The sequence below is a fragment of the Podarcis muralis genome, chromosome 5, assembly GCF_964188315.1.
Source record: "Podarcis muralis chromosome 5, rPodMur119.hap1.1, whole genome shotgun sequence".
NCBI classification, from domain to species: domain Eukaryota; kingdom Metazoa; phylum Chordata; class Lepidosauria; order Squamata; family Lacertidae; genus Podarcis; species Podarcis muralis.
Genome location: NC_135659.1, coordinates 9,236,268 through 9,256,681, shown reverse-complemented (window position 1 = coordinate 9,256,681; position 20,414 = coordinate 9,236,268). Strand labels below are relative to the sequence as shown.

Here is a 20,414-nt window from a genome sequence, read left to right as displayed (position 1 = left end):
CCACAGTTTGGGGACATGTACACCACCAACATGAAGCGATTTCAAACCTGTTGTGAATCTCTAAAGAACCCAGATGTTTTGCAAGAGTGCTGAGGGCTCTCTTTAAAGAGCAAGTTCTGTAAAGAAACTTAGAAATTACAGTTTGCAAGGGCAGGTGGGCGGGTGAAGATTCTTCAACAGGGACCCTGAGCTCCCCAACAGGACAACTGATGCGCAGATCTCAGTGCGATTTACATTTTTGGTGTAAGATGCTTGTTAACAGCACAGAGGGAGATTGGGGGTCTGCCCAGGCAAGCTACAACCTCCTATAAGGGCTACATGCTATTTCACAGAGGGATGCTGTTTCCATAGCTATCCAAAACAGATTCACTGGATTCTCAACTCCTGGACGCTTCCTGAGGTGATTATTTGTTGGCAGTGTGGCTGGCTGTGTGCACGCTATACATTTAAAGCACATGACTTTCCCCAAAGAATACCTGTAGCTTGTTAAGTGTTGGGAATTGTAGCTCTGTGAAGGGTAAATGACAGTTCCTAGGATTTTTGTCCGCGCTTTTCTCCAACGCGCTGAACAAATCCACAATATGACGAGGTGGAGCAAAACTCATAAACGAGGTCAAATTGTGCCTTAGATATCTCCTAGGGTCTTTTAAGCTTAGTGTATCAATTTGAGACAACCCAGCACCCTTCAAACTTTATAGAGGAAACATGGGTGCATTTGGAAAGGAGGAGAAGGCAACGCCCGTCACTTCACCCCGCATATGCAGGAAACCAGCTCAGGGCCCCAATACTCCCTGCTAATTCTTGTTCCTTGGTTGCAGAGGGGCGGCTGGGGGAGGGAAGAGAGAGACCCATATCTTTGCATAAATTAAACATTCAGCGCGCGCACTGGCTTGCATTGCAGCATCATCCAGAGGCCTGGCGGTGCCACAGCCCACATTCAAGTCAGAAAGGCATTAGTACAGAGGTTTGAGCTGGGCTCTGCTCCAAGTCTCAGGCAGGCCCAGTAGGCACGAGAGGCTCCTATGCACTGTGCAGGGAAAGCGTTGCGCTTCTTTGCTACCGCCGGACGGGCCTCTGCCTCAGCACTCTAACCGAGAGGGTGTCTGCCCACAAGAGAAGTTCGTTGATCTGGGCCAGTCCCAGCCCAGCAACCTTGGCACCGTTCACCTCCAGGATTTCGTCCCCAACTCCAAGGAGTCCAGCATACAGTTTAGCTGTGCTGGCATCTGCCATCTCCTGGACGTAGATGCCTGCCAGGAAAACAAAATGAAAATAGCTTTAAAAAGCAACCAGTGCTATTCATGCAGGCAGCTCTAGTCTGGTTTCAGTTCCAAAGCAACAGAATCACTCCCTCTCCATCATTTTCTTGGTCTCAATGGATCCTGGTTTGAGCATATGAAATGGTCCCCCCTTAGCCAGAGATTTTGGGGATGGGAGAGTCTTGATGTCACATTCCTAAGCAAGATGTTACTACTCAGTGAAGAGGCACAGTGGCCAGCTGCTTCTGTTCATGTGGCATGTTAAGATGCCATCTCTCAACCCAAGACTCCCAGCAAATTGGATCCTGCGTCTTACCTCCTGTGCCATCGGTGGTCTGTTCCCAAGGCAAGACTGGCAGACTGAGCTCTGGATATCAAGAGTACCATCTAGACTGCGGCACCAGCCTACCCAACTCGAATGAGCAATCGTGCCTCACCAGGTCCTATAAGGCCCTTTGAGCTTGCTCCTGAGCTTTGACTACACACCTGTTTTGGGCTCACTTGGGCTGATAGCCAGCTCTTCTGACTGACTGCAGCCTGGCGAGACATGTGCACACCTGCTCATCGATGCACATGCAAGATGAACTGCTACCCTTGTAAGAATGATTCTCTGCACACAATGTTTTAGTAAATCCTCCTTGCGGCAGCCGATCTGGAGGTTCCTTAAACTCTGGTGTCCATCTGGCTGCACATCACGGCGCATAAGAGATGCCAACAGCAGTGGATCAAGGTGCTGAAACCCCAATTCCAAGTTTCCACTGAAGCACCGTGCGCCAACCGGACTGCGTACAGGCATCAAGGGGTTGTAGCTCCTCGACTGAGCTCTCTCCTCGCAACTCTGATCAGGAATGTGTCTACATGCCCTTCAGTAATGCCTCCGCTATGTCTGCTCGCGTGTCTCTCTTCACACAGACAGCTCAGGATGGATTGGGAATGAGAAACCGTGGAACATGAGCAGCAATTCTTAAACGAAGAAAGTTGCTGGTGGTGAGACTCCTGCCTTGACATGTCCTCTGCCTCCCCCTCCTGCTTTTGGAAAGGACTGCTGATGCATTAAGTCAGTCGTTTTATGTAGTGCAAGAAGATCTCAAATCCCATCTATGCTAAAACTCACATGCATTAAGCATCCTTGAAGCTATCTGAGACCCAGGAAGAGGAGTGGGAGAGGATTTTACGATGCTCTTCCCTCCCACTGAAGGCTAGGTTGCCAGGGTAATGGGGGACATCCGAGACCTAAAACGGTCAAAAGGCCTAGGCACTTCTGGTCACCCCTAAGGTGACAGCAGGCGAAGTGGAGAGCAGGAAGACATCATATGTGTTTTCTATCTCATGACCTGTAACCTTTCCTGACGTATGTGAAGATGTATTAGGACCCTTTGTTTGCTGTGTTTGAACTACTATACAGTGGTGCCTCGCAAGACGAAATCAATTCGTTCCGCGAGTTTTGTCGTCTTGCGATTTTTTTCGTCTTGCGAAGCACGGTGTCGGGAAAGTTTTGGAAAAGCTTCAAAAATCACCAAAGTCTTTAAAAATCTCAAAAAAGGCTACCACACCACGTTCTATGAGTTGCTCCTCGAAGTCAAGTCGCAACTGTATTAACGGTGTTAAGAAAAAGGAAACAAACTTGCAAGACGTTTCCGTTTTGCGAAGCAAGCCCATAGGGAAAATCGTCTTGCGAAGCACCTCAAAAACCAAAAAACCCTTTCGTCTAGCGAGTTTTTTGTCTTGCGAGGCATTCGTCTTGCGAGGTACCACTGTATAAGCTTTAGTTCTGAAGTGCCTTGGGGCAGACCTTCTAAACTGGCATGGTGTGTGCAGCTCTGCCCTATTGCAATAGCTATAATAAACACTAGGTCCCTAAATCCGGATGCTGGACTTGAAACGTTTCTTTGGTTGTGTCATTTCTTTAAAAACCCCAGAGTCGGCCACGACTGGACCTAATGGTCAGGGATCCCTTTACCTTTACCTAGGAGGGAAATATGAGGAATCTCCAACCATGTTTTCCTCCTAGTAAATGCTAACGTTGGCCTTTTGCAGGGGAGAGTCCTCTGCCTGCTGGTTCTCCTCTTACAAACACTCCCTTCCCTTCTGGAATTGCAGGTACCTTTTCCATCTCTTAGATATGTTGAACTTAAGTTCATTCTATGTTCACCCCCCAACAAGTCCATATCCAGAAACCGAGAGTGTGAACAGGCACACCATGTTTGGTGGTGATGAATCCTCTCCTGTCATGTTTTGGTGGGGCAAAGGGGAGGCCCTCTATCTCCAAGTTTCTCTGAGAAAATTCAGGGAGGGGGCTGGACACTGCAGCACCTTCCCCACAAGGCCGCCTCACTAAAATGCATGCAATGCGCTGAATAAAGATGGGCAGGTGACACAGTCTGGATTCTATGATCAAGCAGGTCCTCTCCAGCTTTGGTTTATGCTTAATATATATTTCATAGCCGGGCAGAGGAAGCAAATTCCAAAGGCGCGGAGAAGAGAAAAAGTTTTGGATAGGAGGAAGGGGATAAGGGCTGGGGAGAATCTTCTCCAAATATATTGTAGAAAGGTTTTACCTCTTTAATGACACAAAAGCTTCTGGAGAAGTGGGAGCCAGGAACTGACACTGATCAGTTTCAGCTGTACCCCAAATAATATCTGAAACCTCTTAGGGTGGGGACAGTATCTGAAAAGTCCAGGGCTGTGCAATGAAAACACTTAATTCCTGGAGCCAGAGTGCTTAAGGCCAGGAAAAACATTTGTCATCTTAGTCCACAAATATCGCAATACTCTCAGGAGCCTGCCTGGGAAAAGAAGGTGGAAACATCTGTGTTCAATTATTCCCGCCATCTGACCCACTTTGTGACAGGCTTAGCCTAAAAAAAAAAAAGGCTGAGTCGGACTCTCACATAACAAGGGAGTGTTCCACAATCTGCTTTTCTGCTCTTGCGCATCAGGGCACCCCAAAACAGTACATGCACTGGGAGTTATGGGAGACCAGGGATGAAGCCTTTATGTTTGGGGAGCATTTCAACTGTCTTTGCTTCTCAGCAGAAACAGGTGCACACCTAGGAGTAGCTGAGAGACGAAGGGCTGATGGACATGCCTTTCCCTGACTTATAAGTCTGCTGTTGACAACAAAGAGCTAATTCCTCACTCTGGCTATTCTGTGCCTGACATCAGGGTTCAAGGACACACTCCAGCCAGACTAAAACACCGGGGGGGGGGCAGGGCAAGGGGGGGCCTGGGAAAAGCTCAGACACCAGAAACAGAAGCACAGAGGGCTTGAGGTTCTGCCCCTCTGCCCTACACTGAACATATACCTGTGTCAGGACGGCCATTTCCTGACGAGACACGAAATCCGAAGTTGCCCTCTGGGCGGTGCTGCAATTCCAGCTGGCTTGTTCCATCTGGGAAAACTTCCACAACCCGCCCGACGGTTCTCGCCAAGTTGGGGGAGCCAATGTCCTCCACGCTGAGGGAACGGCGATGTGGGGCACCTGCGTTCCTGGGAAGAGGAAGGAATATTGTTGCAAACAGGAAATGCATATTTAAATGGCCCAACTCGGACACAACTCTAAATGCGGGCTTAGCATTGTGTGCACAAACTTTCCCTCTCTTCCTCCAGTGTGACTATTGCTTCTGTTAAATTATATGTAGTTTTAACCTGCCGACTAGGCAAACCACGGTTAGTCCTAATTACGTGACAGGGAAATGAAGCAACTTCATTCTGCAGCGTACGAAGCTGGCTTGTTTCTGTAAACCATAGTTAAAATTGGCTACTGTTTTAAGGTTTAACAATGGAAACGAAACTTCTGATTGCTTCCTAGCAGTAACACGGGAGAAGGAAGGAAGGAAGGAAGGAAGGAAGGAAGGAAGGAAGGAAGGAAGGAAGGAAGGAAGGAGAGGGTGGCGACAAACAAACCCAAAGCTCAAGCACGTAACATCCAGCCAGTTATACTGAAACCAAGCCAATGTGAATTTTGTTAAAAATAAAAATTAGCAGCAGAGTAATGTGGATGAAGGGACGTGATGAAGGACGCGGGTGGCGCTGTGGGTTAAACCACAGAGCCTAGGACTAGCTGATCAGAAGGTTGGCGGTTCGAATCCCGGCAACGGGGTAAGCTCCCGTTGCTCGGTCCCTTCTGCCCACCTAGCAGTTTGAAAGCACGTAAAAGTGCAAGTAGATAAATAGGTACCCCTCCAGCGGGAAGGTAAACAGCGTTTCCGTGCGCTGCTCTGGTTCACCAGAAGCGGCTTAGTCATGCTGGCCACATGACCCGGAAGCTGTACGCCGGCTCCCTTGGCCAATAAAGCGAGATGAGCGCCGCAACCCCAGAGTCAGCCACGACTGGCCCTAATGGTCAGGGGTCCCTTTACCTTTAATGTGGATGAAAAAGAACATGTGCAAAAGTGACATGGAGCAGAAATAGGCTAGTTCACCCACAGGGCAGGTACATTTTAAGATGTCCAATTTCCTTCAGAACATACATAATCAATGATCAGGGGCAGGATTGGGTCTGTTCTTCCGCGTTTATTGCCGAAAAGGCCACCCGCTGGCTCCCATTCTGAATGATACTACTGCATATGTAATGTGTCGCTTACAGCCAAGTGTGAGTGAGTTGTAAGGTCAAACATGCCATCCCAGATGCCGCAATAACCAGGCATAGCATAATCTGCTGCTTTCACAGTGTTTCAGAAGAAATGACAAAAATGGGAGATTTAGGATTTTCAGCGTTACCTGTTTAGAGCAGCTTCCTCCTCCTTTGGTTCCCCCGGTGCATAGAGACTGGACCGGTCAGCCTTGCCCAGTAAGGAATGCAGATTTTGAACAGAAGAGGCTTTTCTTGGTTGGCGGAATGGCGACACCTAGCGGGAGAATGAAAGAGCTGAGCCAGAGCAAGGGTTGAGAAAACTAACCCCAGGATTCTGCTTTTAAAAAAGCAGACACCGGGCAAAGAAAGCCTAACAATTGTCATTTCCAATCGCAAATATGTTGGATCTGACTGAGCATTTGGACAGTATGAAAGGCAGTGGCTATAACTCCTTTTTAATCTGCACAGTAGTCTGGGAGGCATGGAGCAGTTTGTACTGGAATTTACAAAGAAGGGCATACTGTGGGCACCAAATTGGCTGCTTCTATGGTAGGGCATGTATGGCAGCAGCTCAATGACCGCACAAATATATGTTTAAAAAACCTTAAACATACGTTTAGGCTAAAATATGCTTCCCGGGCCTGAAAAGGTTAAAGGCTGCTGTTGTGGGCATCAGTCCGCCTTGAGAGACAATGGAGTGTGCCTCTGGGGGTGAAGTCAAACTACTGTATTAGCAGGACTGAAGGGACCTCCACAGGCTGCAAGCCTGGGCAGTGTTTGTGGAGGTCCTGGGCTGACCAGACTCTCAGGCTTCCTGCTCTGGTCCAAAGGAAAGCAGAGCAAGACGTTTGGCAGCAGGAGGAAGTGTACGAGGAGCTGTCCAACTGCCTTAGAGACTCTAGAATTTCTGCAAGATGGAGGAGGAGGGAATCAGTGGAGAGGGGCAAACTGTCTTTTGAGAAGAGGTTCCCCACCATGACACCCCTGAACACAATTTGATAGTCGCTGCTCTACATAAAGTAGGCTGAGTTTTTCCTGCCTCTTGAAGTCCCAGATCTAAAGCCACCTAGTGCAAGGGTGGAGAAACCTCTGACCTGAAGGCCAAATTTGTGGGGGTTTTTTATAAGATATTTATTAAGATTTTTTAAAGTATTACAATAAAAATGAAAAAAATAACAAAAATACAAAATAAAAATAGTTAAAAACGCACAGAATTTCCATTACTTATTTTCCTTTAGCTTGTTTCCCGGACCTCCTCCTACCTCCCTTTTTTGTATTCCACTTCAAATTGTTGGTTCAGCAAATCCTTACCATTAGATTTTTACCTATTTATAACTCTTTTTTCATATTCTCTTAAAGCATTACAGCTGGAAACCGCTTAATTTCTATCCAACATCATTCTAACATTCATTAATTTTACAATATTTCTGTAGATAGTCTTTAAATTTCTTCCAATCTTCTTCCACTGACTCTTCTCCCTGGTCTCGGATTCTGCCAGTCATTTCTCCCATATAGTCCATCACCTTCGTCTGCCATTCTTCCAAAGTGGGTAGATCTTGTGTCTTCCAATACTTTGCAATGAGTATTCTTGCTGCTGTTGTAGCATACATAAAAAAAGTTCTATCCTTCTTTGGCACCAATTGGCTGACAATGCCCAGAAGGAAGGCCTCTGGTTTCTTCAGGAAGGTATATTTAAATACCTTTTTCATTTCATTATAGATCATTTCCCAGAAAGCCTTAATCCTTGGGCATGTCCACCAAAGGTGAAAGAATGTACCTTCAGTTTCTTTACATTTCCAACATTTATTATCGGGCAAATGATAGATTTTTGCAAGCTTGACTGGGGTCATGTACCACCTGTATATCATCTTCATAATATTCTCTCTTAAGGCATTGCATGCCGTAAACTTCATACCTTGTCAAAGTTATACATCTTTGACAAAATCTTAGTTTTGGGTTCTAACAGTTCTGTTTCTAATTTTGATTTTTCCACCTGGAAGCCAATTTTCTTGTCCAAATTATATGCCTCCATTATCTGATAATAATGAAGCCAATCTCGCACTTTGTTTTTTAGTTTCTCAAAACTCTGCAGTTTCAGTCTATCTCCCTCTTGTTCCAAAATTTCCCAATATTTCAGCCATTTGGCCTCCCTGAAGGCCAAATTTGGCCTGCAAGGCTTTCCTCCACTTCTCCACGTCTGAGGTCACACAGGTAGAGATGCAGCCTGCCGATGCACAACGGGGAGCCTTTAAGGGCGCTCCTGACTGCACTTTGGCAGGAGAACCAAAGCCTGCTGCATCAGCTGCACATGGCAGTTCCCACAGGGAAGAACTCAGTTCCGCAGCCAGGGTCTGTACAAAGTGAACTTCAGCTCTCCAGGCCCTCAGCTGATAGGTGGGAGAGCTGAAGCTGGCTGGATTGGCTGTGTGGGTGGTTCAAAGTTGGCCTGCAGGGATGGGAACGGGCAAAGATCTGACACGTGCACCCCAGCCAAAAAGGTCTCCGGCCTCTGATCATGAGATGCACCCTTTGGACTTACCAGCTGCAAGGACTGCAGGGAAGGGGCTTTCTTCATTTTGGGTGTGCTGGTGGCGCCTGGGCCTGGCTCCTCAGTGGGCGCTGCAGCTCCCGGCTCCGGGGCACAAATCTGCTCCATGCTGTAGCAGCGGAACCGGCCCAGTCTCTGCTTGGTGCTCTGACTCAGAGCGCTGAAGAACCTCTTTAGTCCTGATGCAGAAGAGGAGGAAGAGGAGCCACCTTTCTTGGCAAACAGTTTCTTCTTTGGCTCCGGGTAGATCTCCAAGGGTTTGCTGGAAGGCAAAAGAAGTCTGCCAGGCCAGTTTAAGAGTCAGGGATAACTCCCAGCTCTGTTTGCCGGAGATCACAATAACCAAACGACAGTAATAAAACACGAGGGAAGGTTTTAAAAGGCATTCAAAGGCTTCGAACAAACAAAAACAGCAAAGTCACGAAGCAAGCAGCCGTAAGAGCGAATCTGCACATCTGTCACGTGGTACATCACAGAGATCGAAAAGGCCTGGAGTGCAGTTCCCTTGGGCAGTTCCATTCTAAAACTGCACATTTCGAAGGGCTTTCAGGGCTTTTGTTGCAGAGGTGCCAAGGAACGGAATGACGCCACTCTGTGACCACAGCCTTTCCCCCCTTAGATGCTCAGCTTCATGAAATTAGTATTTCCCTGCATGCAATTTGAGACTGCAGGCAGGGGACTTTATACCCGAATCAAGGACCACCGTGGAAGGAGGGCGAGGGATGCAGTCTATCTCCCATCCCATCTCTTATTTCTCGCGCAATGATGACAGCACCTATATCTGTGGCCAACCAATCTGCACACTGATTGGTACAATGGGTATTTGGTGTGAAGCCAAAGACATAAATCCTTTAGGGTAAAAAGTGTGGGAGATTGACCTTATGAAAGAAAGAATTGCAACATGCTGTCTTAAAGATAGGCTGTGCACACCCTAAGCACATTTAAAGAACACTCACTCCCCCCAAAGAACCCAGAGAACTGTAGTTTGCTAAGGGTGCTGGGAATGATAGTGGGGGAGGAAAAACTACAGTTTCCAGGATTCCTTGCGGGAGAGGGACACACATGTTTTAAATGTGTACACAGTGCACAGCCACGTGCTCTTCCAACCGCCCCAATTTATTTTTGAACTTGTAGAAATATAGGTCTTTGAACACTGGTTGCCCTTGTCTTCTCCCCACTCTTCCTCACTAACCTTAAATTGTGTCCCCTGGTTTAGGAGCTCTCCAATTTTAAAAGCATAAAACAACAACCACAAACCCCCTAAGTTCACCAGGCAGAAAGTTAAGCCAAATTATCATGTCCAGATACAGCAGTTTTTCTTTTAACACTCAAAATGCCAATATGCACACAAAGCCTGAAGTGGCTGAAGACTGGCGGAATGGAGTCTCATACTTTTAAAATAGTAATAGTAATAATAATGAATAGGCACATTGGTTCTCATGAGTCTACCAGACAAAGACCCACAGGAAATCACAGCTTCTACAGAGACCGTCTCCAAATGCAAGGGGCCTTCGCAACAAACCCTTAAAGGTAAAGGTAAAGGGACCCCTGACCATTAGGTCCAGTTGTGACTGACTCTGGGGTTGCGGCGCTCATCTCGCTTTACTGGCCGAGGGAGCCGGCGTACAGCTTTCGGGTCGTGTGGCCAGCATGACTAAGCCGTTTCTAGTGAACCAGAGCAGCGCACGGAAATACCGTTTACCTTCCTGCCGGAGCGGTACCTATTTATCTACTTGCACTTTGAGGTGCTTTCGAACTGCTAGGTTGGCAGGAGCAGGGACCGAGCAACAGGAGCTCACCCCGTCGCGGGGATTCGAACCGCCAATCTTCTGACTGGCAAGTCCTAGGCTCTGTGCTTTAACCCACAGCGCCACCTGCATCCCTTAGCAAACCCTTAGCAGCAGGCAAAAGCCCACAATCCTCAATTCACCAGGCAGTACTGTCTTCCTCCAAGAAGAGGGGCCGTCAGATACAGCCACCTCCTGACAGATGCTGCTTCACCTGTCGCAATGGCATCTTTCTTCCATGGCTAACATCAGGGGGGGGGGCGGGGGAGAGGAGGGAAGAAAAAGGTTTTTTAAAACCTTTCAAACTTGCAGTGGTCCAAATTTTGCTTGCTTCCCAGCAGCCTCTGTTTTCTTAAGTAAATGCATATTAATTGCTTACGCAAAACGTTGCACCTGGCTTGCTCCTCATTCTGCGCATTCTTCTGGCCAAACGGTTAGGGCCGCATGATGCACTTAATGAGTTAACAAGTTTAAAACGAAATTGAACTTCAGAAACTTGGGGCGGCATTCCCTTCGAACTGTATGTGTGTCTCGTTTCATCTCGTCCACACCCGCCACGCACATTCCATTTCTAAGCATGAGGAAGTGTGCCTTGTGAAACGTGGGTATGGGCGCCTTTATGAAAGCAACATGAGAAGCGAGAATAAAAGCATTTTGAACTTGGTGGATCCCCTCCTGTAGAACCAGAGGCATACCTAGGCTCCCTTGCACCCGAGGCAAGGAACTGTATCAGCGCCTCCAAAGCCCGGAGGGACTACGGACCAGAAACTCAAAAGTTTTGCTTTTCATCGCCTTTTGTGCTCCGCCAGCGACTTCCTCTGTGTCAAGGTCTGCTCTGCTCTGCCTGCCCCAACTACTCCTCCTGTGTCGTCCCTCTGTCTGTCTGCCTGCCTCTGCTAGCTTTCCTCCTAGCCACTTGGAGCCAGAGTGGAGAGATGTGATTTTTGTGCTCCCCTGGGCTTGCGCCCTTGGCGGGGGCCAATTTACAGAGACCCCCTAACTTCGCTCATGTGTAGATTCACTTCTGAGGAAACTCCTCAGCGCCTAGAAGCAAGCAAGCTGGTTTGAAGACAAATGTTTCTGTGTTTGAATGCTAACCAGAAAATCTCATTTGTCCGGATAACCACATGAAGCCTTCTCTTGCGACTCCTCATAAGGGAGCTGGTCCTGGAGGAAGAACTTGAGGGGAGAGACTTCGTCAGGCAAGGCCTCCTTCCACCTGCCTTGCCCCACCCTCTAGTCGCTGCTTCTCAATTTGTATTATTTATGTACTGTGGCTTGCCATTGTTTAGAAATTATTTATTGTAACTGTTGAGTGGATTTCTGTTTAACTTTTATATGTTGTTGTTATTATTTAATACTATTCTAATGATTGTCAATGATTTGGGGACGCGGCTGGCGCTGTGGGTAAAAGCCTCAGCGCCTAGGGCTTGCCAATCGAAAGGTCGGCGGTTCGAATCCCCGCGGCGGGGTGCGCTCCCATTGCTCGGTCCCAGCGCCTGCCAACCTAGCAGTTCGAAAGCACCCCCGGGTGCAAGTAGATAAATAGGGACCGCTTACTGGCGGGAAGGTAAACGGCGTTCCGTGTGCTGCGCTGGCTCGCCAGATGCAGCTTGTCACGCTGGCCACGTGACCCGGAAGTGTCTGCGGACAGCGCTGGCTCCCGGCCTATAGAGTGAGATGGGCGCACAACCCTAGAGTCTGGCAAGACTGGCCCATACGGGCAGGGGTACCTTTACCTTTACCTAATGATTGTCAAATGATACTTTTTTTTATGTAGGTTGCCTATTTTAAAGTTATGTTTTATTATCACATTTTTGTATTGCATTAGATTGTTATAAGATGTACATTTTTGTTTCTTCAGCTTGTAAACCACCTTGAGTATTGTAAGATAGAAAGACGGTATACAAACTAAAAATGATGATGATGATGATGAAAGGATTTTTTCTAAAAAAAGTTATTATGCAAAACTGTAACAATTAGCAGGCTTTTGAATAACCTTTCGTGTGAGCGGGGTATGCATAGGCCCACCCCACCGCTATGTCCCTGGGACCTCTTCAAGAAAACCCAATGCACATGCTGGGATCAGAAGGCAGTTTGGCACACTTATCTGCCCTATAGCAGAGGTTCTTTTTATTGTGGCCACAGGACTCTACTATCTCTATAGCCGCATCGGTATGGATGAAACTTTACAGGGTTAGGTAAGCAAAGACGAGAGAACCCCAAAAGCTTATGGTCATTTTGACAATAGAGACGGAAGAGAGAAAAGGAGAAAGGAAACAAGAGGCAAGAGTAGCACGGCATAAATTGCAACAACACATATTTAAGCTTCGTGGAAAAGTTTACATGGATATGCAGCCACAGGTAAGGCAAAGGACCCCTGAATGGTTAAGTCCAGTCAAAGGCAACTATGGGGCTGTGGCGCTCATCTCGCTTTCAGGCCAAGGTAACTGGCGTTTGTCCACAGACAGTTTTCTGGGTCATGTGGCCAGCAGGACTAAACCGCTTCTGCTGCAACGGAACAATGTGACGGAAACCAGAGCGAATGGAAGCGCTGTTTACCTTCCCACTGCACTGATACCTATTTATCTACTTGCACTGGTGTGCTTTCAAACTGCTAGTTGGCAGGAGCTGGGACAGAGCAACGGGAGCTCACTCTGTCACAGGGATTTGAACATCTGACCTTCTGATTGCCAAGCCCAAGAGCCACAGAAACTGGGGAGGGGAGGGAGCGGAAGGGATGCATCCTATTACAGACCCTGAGGGAGGTCCACAAGATCCAGGACAGAGAGACACCATAACCTACCAATCCATGTTCTATGTGCTCCTCCTACTTCTCCCCATTCCTGCTTCAGAATTCCTCTACCTCTCCTGTACCCCATTGACTTTGTCTGCCGCTGAAAAAGGAGCTGCTGTATCCTGCCAAGGATTCTCTTTTCTTATCAGGGTGTGCCCAAACCCGGGGCTTTCAAGAATGCATACAGATTTTTGAGATCTGGCTGCTGTAGCCTACAGACTAGCAAAAATAAGCGATCATTAGGACAGGTGGCAGTGTGTGCGTGCGTGTGTGTGTGTGTAGGGATGCCCACCCCTCACTTATCAGACATAACCTCCCCTTTTCTAGAGAATCTCAGGGTTGTGTATTCAAGTCCCATGTTGGCAAAAGATTCCTGCATTGTAGGGGGTTAGACTAGATGACTCTCGTGGTCCCTTCCAACTCTGCAATTCCACAATGCAATGATGTTTTAAATCGAGGGGAAGGAAAGCACCCATGGCAGTCACTTAAAAATCACCATGCTTCTAGCAAACGCTATGTGAAGTTTGCATATGATCCAATTACTTTACTCACCATGTCAAATAACTAGATAACAACGTTAACTGAATTGTGCCCAACAGTTTACTCTGCTAAATTTGGCTGGTATGAAACTGGACTTCTCTAAAAACTTTCTACTGGAGAAAACAATACTGTGCGCCATTATAGCATTTCCGATATAATCCCTGGGTAAGATGGAAAAGCCTTAAATTTCCGTTGATTCAGAAAGGTAACCATAGCAACAGCTGCCTGGAGATTTTGGCAGGGAGGGAGAAGCAGGCCAAGGCGGATTTGAGGGGTGGGGGTGGGGAGTGAGAGGGCAAAAGCAGCAGGGAGAGTGGCAAGGTCTAGAGCCAGCTGGCAGTGCCACAGGGCTGTGCTAACTGGCAGCAAGAGGGAGCAGCCCAGGCTGAGAGAGCAGAGGGCACTTGCAGACCTGGCTGCATCTGGGTGAAGGAAAGGTTGCAGCAGCGAAGGAGAGGAAGAGCTGGCATTTTATTCAAAGAATCATACAACTGTAGAGCTGTAAGGGACCCTTTCACGCGGGTGGCGCTGTGGTCTAAACCAGTGAGCCTAGGGCTTGCTGATCAGGAGGTCGGTGGTTCGAATCCCCGCGACGGGGTGAGCTCCCGTTGCTCGGTCCCAGCTCCTGCCAACCTAACAGTTCGAAAGCACACCAGTGCAAGTAGACAAATAAGTACCGCTCCGGCGGGAGGGTAAACGGCGTTTCCATGCACTGCTCTGGTTTTGCCAGAAGCGGCTTAGTCATGCTGGCCACATGACCCAGGAAAACTGTCTGCAGACATATGTCGGCTCCCTCGGCCTATAAAGTAAGATCAGCGCCACAACCCCAGAATCGTTCGCGACTAGACTTAGCTGTCAGGGGTCCTTTACCTTTTTTTAAAAGGGACTTTGAGTGTCATCTGGTCCAGCCCCCTGCGATGCACGAATCTTGACTAAATCTTTCATGACAGATGGCCACCCAACCTCTGCTTAAAAACCTCCAAGGAAGTAGCGTCCACCACTTCCCGAGGGAGACCGTCACACTGTCGAACAGCTCTTACCATCAGAAAGTTCTTCCTGAGGTTGAGCCGGAATCTCCTTTCTTGCAACTTGAAGGAAAGTAAGAAAAACCCTCCCAATGCACTGATGAAACACCGTTTGGGCACATCACGGGTTTGAAGAAAGGTCTTATGCTATCAGATCTGGGCTGTGGCTAGTTCTCCAACAGAACAAAAGGGAAATTCCGAAACAGAGGTGCAAGCCGCCAGAGGCCCCTTGCGGGTCCAGACTTCAGAAAAGGCTTGATCTAATGGCTGCTCCCCAAACCCATTGCTTCATGGCAATGTGCAGCAGGGCATGTTTACTCACCACTGGGCTGCACTCGATGGCTTTGTCTTTGGAGCCTCGGCAGCTGGAGCTTCCCTACGGATTGGCTGAGCTGAGGTTGTCAAGTTGGTCTCCTCCCTTGTTGGCGAGAGACTAATGGCAGCAGAAGCGATGGCATTGGCAGCAATAAGGGGAACACCAGGGGCGGCGGAAGACAGGGGACCTGTTGCAACAACACAGACACTTCCAATGGCCTCTGCTTTAAAAAACAGACACACACCCTGGGGGGGGACTTGCACCATCAGCTAATGTGCCTGGGCATATTCTTATTTATTAAGAAACGTGGTTCTCCCCGCCAACCCATCTCATATCAGATGCTGCCCAGGCAAGAGTAGGAATCTGGCTTTGGAAATCTAAGGGTACATCTTACCCTTACACACTTAGGTTTTGTACTATCTGACTGCCATCGCTTCCCCCATGCACCCCCCAAAGCTAGAGAACTGTAATTTGGTGAGGGTGCTGAAAATCCTGCAAATTCTTTGCTTCACTCATTCTTAGATTCCCTCCCTCTTTCTTTTTTTCTTTTCCTTCTCCTCCTGCGATGAGGCTACATTTTAATATTTTAATGTTTCATTATTTTAATGTATTTTAATTTTGTTTTTAAGTTGTAATCATTCAACTTGTTTTTATTATTGCTTGTAAGCCGCTCTGAGCCCGGCCTTGGCTGGGGAGGGCGGGGTATAAATAAAAATTATTATTATTATTATTATTATTATTATTATTATTATTATTCACTCCTTACACCCCAACTGCAATTGCTTGTGAGGACGTAATGACTTTTAACCTTTTAAGTTAAATAAACAGGTTTTGCAGAAATGGGTTAAACACGGAGCAGGGGGAAAGTAAGGTTCTGAATCATGAAGAGAAGTCTGAACGATTGCATTTTCAGTGACCAAACTTTGTGCTTTCCATCACCCTCATGCTAAGGTCTGACTAAAGCACATCTCCAGTAGAAGCAGAAGTATGTGCAACAGGCACATCGCTGCAGTTTGGCAACTATGGTATCCACAAAAACGATACACAAGCAACATCAGCAGCACGACTACAGTGGGCCATTTGGTTGTGACTGCTGAATAGAGCTCATTTAGCTCCTCTGGAGGAGCAAAAAAACATCTGCAGGGAATTACTTGGAAAGAATGAGCCTGCTAAAAGCATTTTTGGAGAATTCTCTGAAAGAGCTAGGGAAGAACAAGCATGCCCATTCTGAATCAAGATGTGAGGAATTTGTATCTAGTGGAAAATGGGGTTTTCCAGGAACTGTCTCTGTTATATGACATGTGACTAAAATTAATTAAAGCCTGGTAATTTTTGAGAAAAACCTAACTTTTCAGGCATGCTAAGATCTACTTAAATTTCCAACTGACACCTGGAAACTAAGATGTTTATTGGCTCTTTTTCATATAAAATAAATCATAACTATTATTCAGGTGTTTTGTAACTGCTTGGTAACTGGAACTATGTTTTAATGCTGAATTCATTTAATTCATCTGCATTCTTCGTCCACTAAAACAGGTGATCTTCTGCAATTCACAGGTGCCCAGTTTGGGACAGCATCTTGGGCGTCTCCACATTCCCTGCCCCTGAAAATAGGCTTTCTAGTCCTGATTGCAACAGCAGATCTGGAAAGCAAGAGGAAATACCCAGCAAAGGCACCACTGTTTATTTTCTTATGCGCACGGCACCTTATTAAATCTCGAAATTTGCTGCTGCAAGCTCCTGTGATGACCATCAAAATTTAGGTTGCTTTAAAAGGAAGTTCGTGGAGGATGCTTCCCCCCCTTTGCTTAGCTCTTGACTCCTTTTCACCCACCCTAAAGGTACCCTTAATCAAAATTTGCGGAAAAACTTAAATACTGTATTCACAGTCAGGGTCAGGCATGCAAAATAAGCAAATCTATGCAAGTTCAATAACTCTGAATAAATAAATCTGACTTGCACAAATCATCTAGAGTACAAATTCTCAACTGCCTTGCTGGATGGCCTACCATGATGCCCTCTCTACAGTTGTCCAAAGGGCAACATTACCTCTTACCTTGGTTTTTTTCCAGCTTCTGTCTCTCCTGGGGCTGCTCCCCTCTGCTCTTCACTGCAGCAGTCCCTAAGGTTTTTGGCTCGTGCTTGGCATATGTGTTGTTGCAGTTGTTGGTGGACAAGGCCAGGAGCTGGTTCTTGGAGAGCATCTTTGGACTCTGCTGGCCACTCTCCTCCTCCTGGAAGCTATTAGAGGAGGCCGAGTAAATTGATAGTTCATTGGCTTGGTCCATCCGCCCAGGATCCTGGCTAGTGAGCTTGTGGCTGCCGCTCAGAGCAGCCCTCCTGTAAGGCATAGGGGAAGGATGGGCTTTTCCAGTGGTGGGCGGCGCAGGAACTCGGTAAGCAAAGTTGTAGCCGGCACTCATCTCTTCAGTTAGCTGCTGGGAAGAGTCCTGCTCTTGCTTGGTTTGACTTAAATTGTTCGTTGGCCTACGAGTTCGGTTGGAAGTTTCCACCGGCTTCTTGTTCATGGAGTCTGCGGCACCATCAGGGACCAGATGGGAAGGCAACTGCTGAGGGTGGGAGGAGGGTGCGGATTGCTTTAATGGGGCCTTGGACAGCTTTGGATGTTCCTGCATCCTGCCTTTCTTCACCAGTTGATACAGATCTACCGGCTGGCTGCTTCTGGGAAAGACTTCTGCCTTACCAGCTGCCATTTTGGTCACCTGATCTCTGACTTCAGAGGCCCCCTTCAAGGAAGAGTCGCTGGCTTGATTAGCGCTTGATTCAATTTCCCCTCTGCGAGGCACAATTTCCCCTCCACTAGCACGGCAGCTGCCATCTGCTCTGGGCCTCTCCCCGTTGGCCTTCCTGTTCTTGGCTTCCCCCTCTGAAGGGGAAAACGGCCTGGGATCGGGACCAGGCCCGCGGTGCTGGGAGCTTTTGACCACTGACCGTTGGCTGCTGGCACCAGCCTCCTCGCTGTCCGTCCTGTAGCTGTCCGATGTATCCGTGGTGCTGTCCAGAGCAGAATCCACCTCATCTATGCAAGTCACTTCCCCTATGTACGTCTCCTTGATGCGCTCTGTGTAAACACGCTGGCGGGAAGGAAGGATCCACAGCGGAGTTCCTTTGGGACCCAAAGCCCTGGTTCGCGAGTCCTCTTGGGTAGCGTTGAGCTCTTTGCTTTCATTGGCCCGACCTAGCTCCTTGCCCTCTCGGGGGATGTTGCAAGACTGATGCACGCTCTTCGCAGTCTGATTTGCTCCGGTATCTGGGTTCTGACTGGCTGCCAGATTCCTGACGTAAGATCCGCATGCGCTGCACTTGCCTTCCTCGTTGACCACCAGAGGCTTCCTCTTCTCGGAGCGCCCCCTGCTGCCTTGCTGTTCCCAGCCGGGTTTGCTGCCGCCGCCGCCACTCTCTTTGCGGTGAAGCTCACCGTTGATGTAATCCGTAAGGTCCGGTTTGGAGACCAGCGGGCCACGGCCCAGAGACAGAAGGACGGAATCCAACACCCGCTTCTGACGCAGCTGCAGGCGCTCCAAGTAGCGGACCTCGGCATCTCGCGCAGACTCATCCTCGAAACGCACTCGGGACGGGGACGGCCCTCGCTTCCTTTGCTGCTCGCTGCTGGATTCCCCGCTGGACGAGTCGCTCAGGTTGCCGCCGGCGTGGGGGTCTCCATCCTTCAGAGCAAAGTTCTTTGCGTCTGCAGCAGAGATCCCGCAGCCATCCCTGAGGCACACAACAGAGAGAATAAGACTGTGCGCCTGTTCACACTGATCATCCTTACCTCCGACTGAGCTGCCTCCAAATGCTGGGCAGAGGGCACCACTTGGCTTACTAAGCACCCAGGACGCTTACCAAGGTGGTACTTGTAACTTCTCTACTTGCAGCAGTGTTTCTCAAACTTGGGTCCCCAGCTGTTGCTGGACTACAACTCCCATCATCCCTAGTTAGCAGGACCAGCGGTCAGGGATGATGGGAGTTGTAGTCCAACAACAGCTGGGGAATCCAAGTTTGAGAAACAATGGCCTAAGCTTATCTCCTTTCTTCCAAGATCCGTTCAGCAAGATAAATGTATCCTGACTGCCTTGCAATTATCACACGGACATTGAACCTGGCAACTCCTTCACCAGGATCCCAATGCTGTGCCAATACTCTCTGCAGCTGCATTCTAGCAGGAAGGGCCGCTCAGAGGTTATGGATGTGTACTGAATGAGGGGAAGATCCAAGGAACTGGTTAGGATTGACCAACAGGCTTGTGCTCTGCAAAGCCAATGGCTTCAGAGTATCAAGGCTTAGAAAAAAAGCACGTGTCAGCAAATCGGCGAGATGGATTTACTCTTTTAAAATCAAGGGTGGCTCGGGACTGGATAACTCAGCAATGATACTACTCATGCTCAACACACAGCAACTGCACAAGTAACCAGATGGCGCTATTAAAGAGGACTTGCTGATGTCAGGCCCCCGCTGACTCCTTGATTTATTCTAGTTCCCTACAGCTATAGGAAAAACTTCAAGTGCTCTCCTTACATGCTAGCCTTGGTCTTAGGAGTGGCTACATCTCCAAGTCAGATTTCAGTTAGGCCAAGACACCCAGCCGGCAGTCACGTGCGCTTCTCAGATCCATGTGATCCTTTTCTATGGGATCTGGAGCACCTGTGCTATTTATATTAAAAGTGCTTTCTTTTCCGCAGAGCATAGGAGGAAGGGTAGAATATAGAGCAGCAATGCAAGTTTGCTGGTGGAGGTTATGTTTTCGTTTTACTCTAGAGATGATGTTTGATATTGTTCAGCAAACACCACAAGTGTGCCTTGATGCAAAGACCTTATAGCTAGCGCCTCTCTTGTTATCATGAAATAAAACCAACATAATCCTCCAGATTCAATAACTCTGCATAAGCTGCCAGCGTGCTTGGCATAGGGGATGGAGAATGTGTTCCACCAGCGCTTACAATAATCTTTGGTGTGTTGGCCATGTGAGAGTGAGCGAAACCCTCATCTGTTGCACAACAAAAGATCAGCACACTGCTAAACGTTGTTTAATGTTTAGCATTAAACAACGGTTTCACAGCACGGTGGCCAGAAATTCAGCTACCCATGAGATCCAGCAGCTTGCCACACATTTTGTAAACACCCATGACAAGTTATGTTTCCCCTCCTATGCTAAAAGACCTTTCAGCTATCACAACAACGGTGCACATCCTTTCCCCCCCTAAATCTTATTCTAAAAATTTCGGTCAAGTGAATTTGCCATACAATATGTTCTTACGTTTATATTCATGACTACATTTCTGTACAGGAGCCAGCTAGTCCCTGTTTTGGTAACTATGGATGCCTAAGTCATATCAATCGGATCATGAAGCTGAGGCTCCAATACTTTGGCCACCTCATGAGAAGAGAAGACTCCCTGGAAAAGACCCTTATGTTGGGAAAGATGGAGGGCAGAAGGAGAAGGGGACGACAGAGGACGAGATGGGTGGACAGTGTTCTCGAAGCTACCAGCATGAGTTTGACCAAACTGCGGGAGGCAGGGGAAGACAGGAGTGCCTGGCGTGCTCT

General features: G+C 48.0%; 1 protein-coding gene across 4 annotated transcripts in view; it reads right to left on the bottom strand.

Annotated features, from left to right (window-relative positions):
• Positions 1-120: 120 nt before the first annotated feature.
• Positions 121-20,414, bottom strand: part of KIAA1614 (KIAA1614 ortholog) — a 40,563-nt gene continuing 20,269 nt past the window's right edge. For all 4 annotated transcript variants that reach the window (XM_028732421.2, XM_028732422.2, XM_028732420.2 and 1 more), the window contains 6 exons: positions 16,906-18,584; positions 14,856-15,036; positions 8,376-8,646; positions 5,983-6,110; positions 4,565-4,749; positions 121-1,250 (listed from right to left, as the gene is read on the bottom strand). In XM_028732421.2, coding sequence (XP_028588254.2) covers positions 1,057-1,250; positions 4,565-4,749; positions 5,983-6,110; positions 8,376-8,646; positions 14,856-15,036; positions 16,906-18,584 — 2,638 coding nt within the window. In that variant the 3' untranslated portion in view covers positions 121-1,056. The remainder of the gene's footprint in view (positions 1,251-4,564; positions 4,750-5,982; positions 6,111-8,375; positions 8,647-14,855; positions 15,037-16,905; positions 18,585-20,414) is intronic.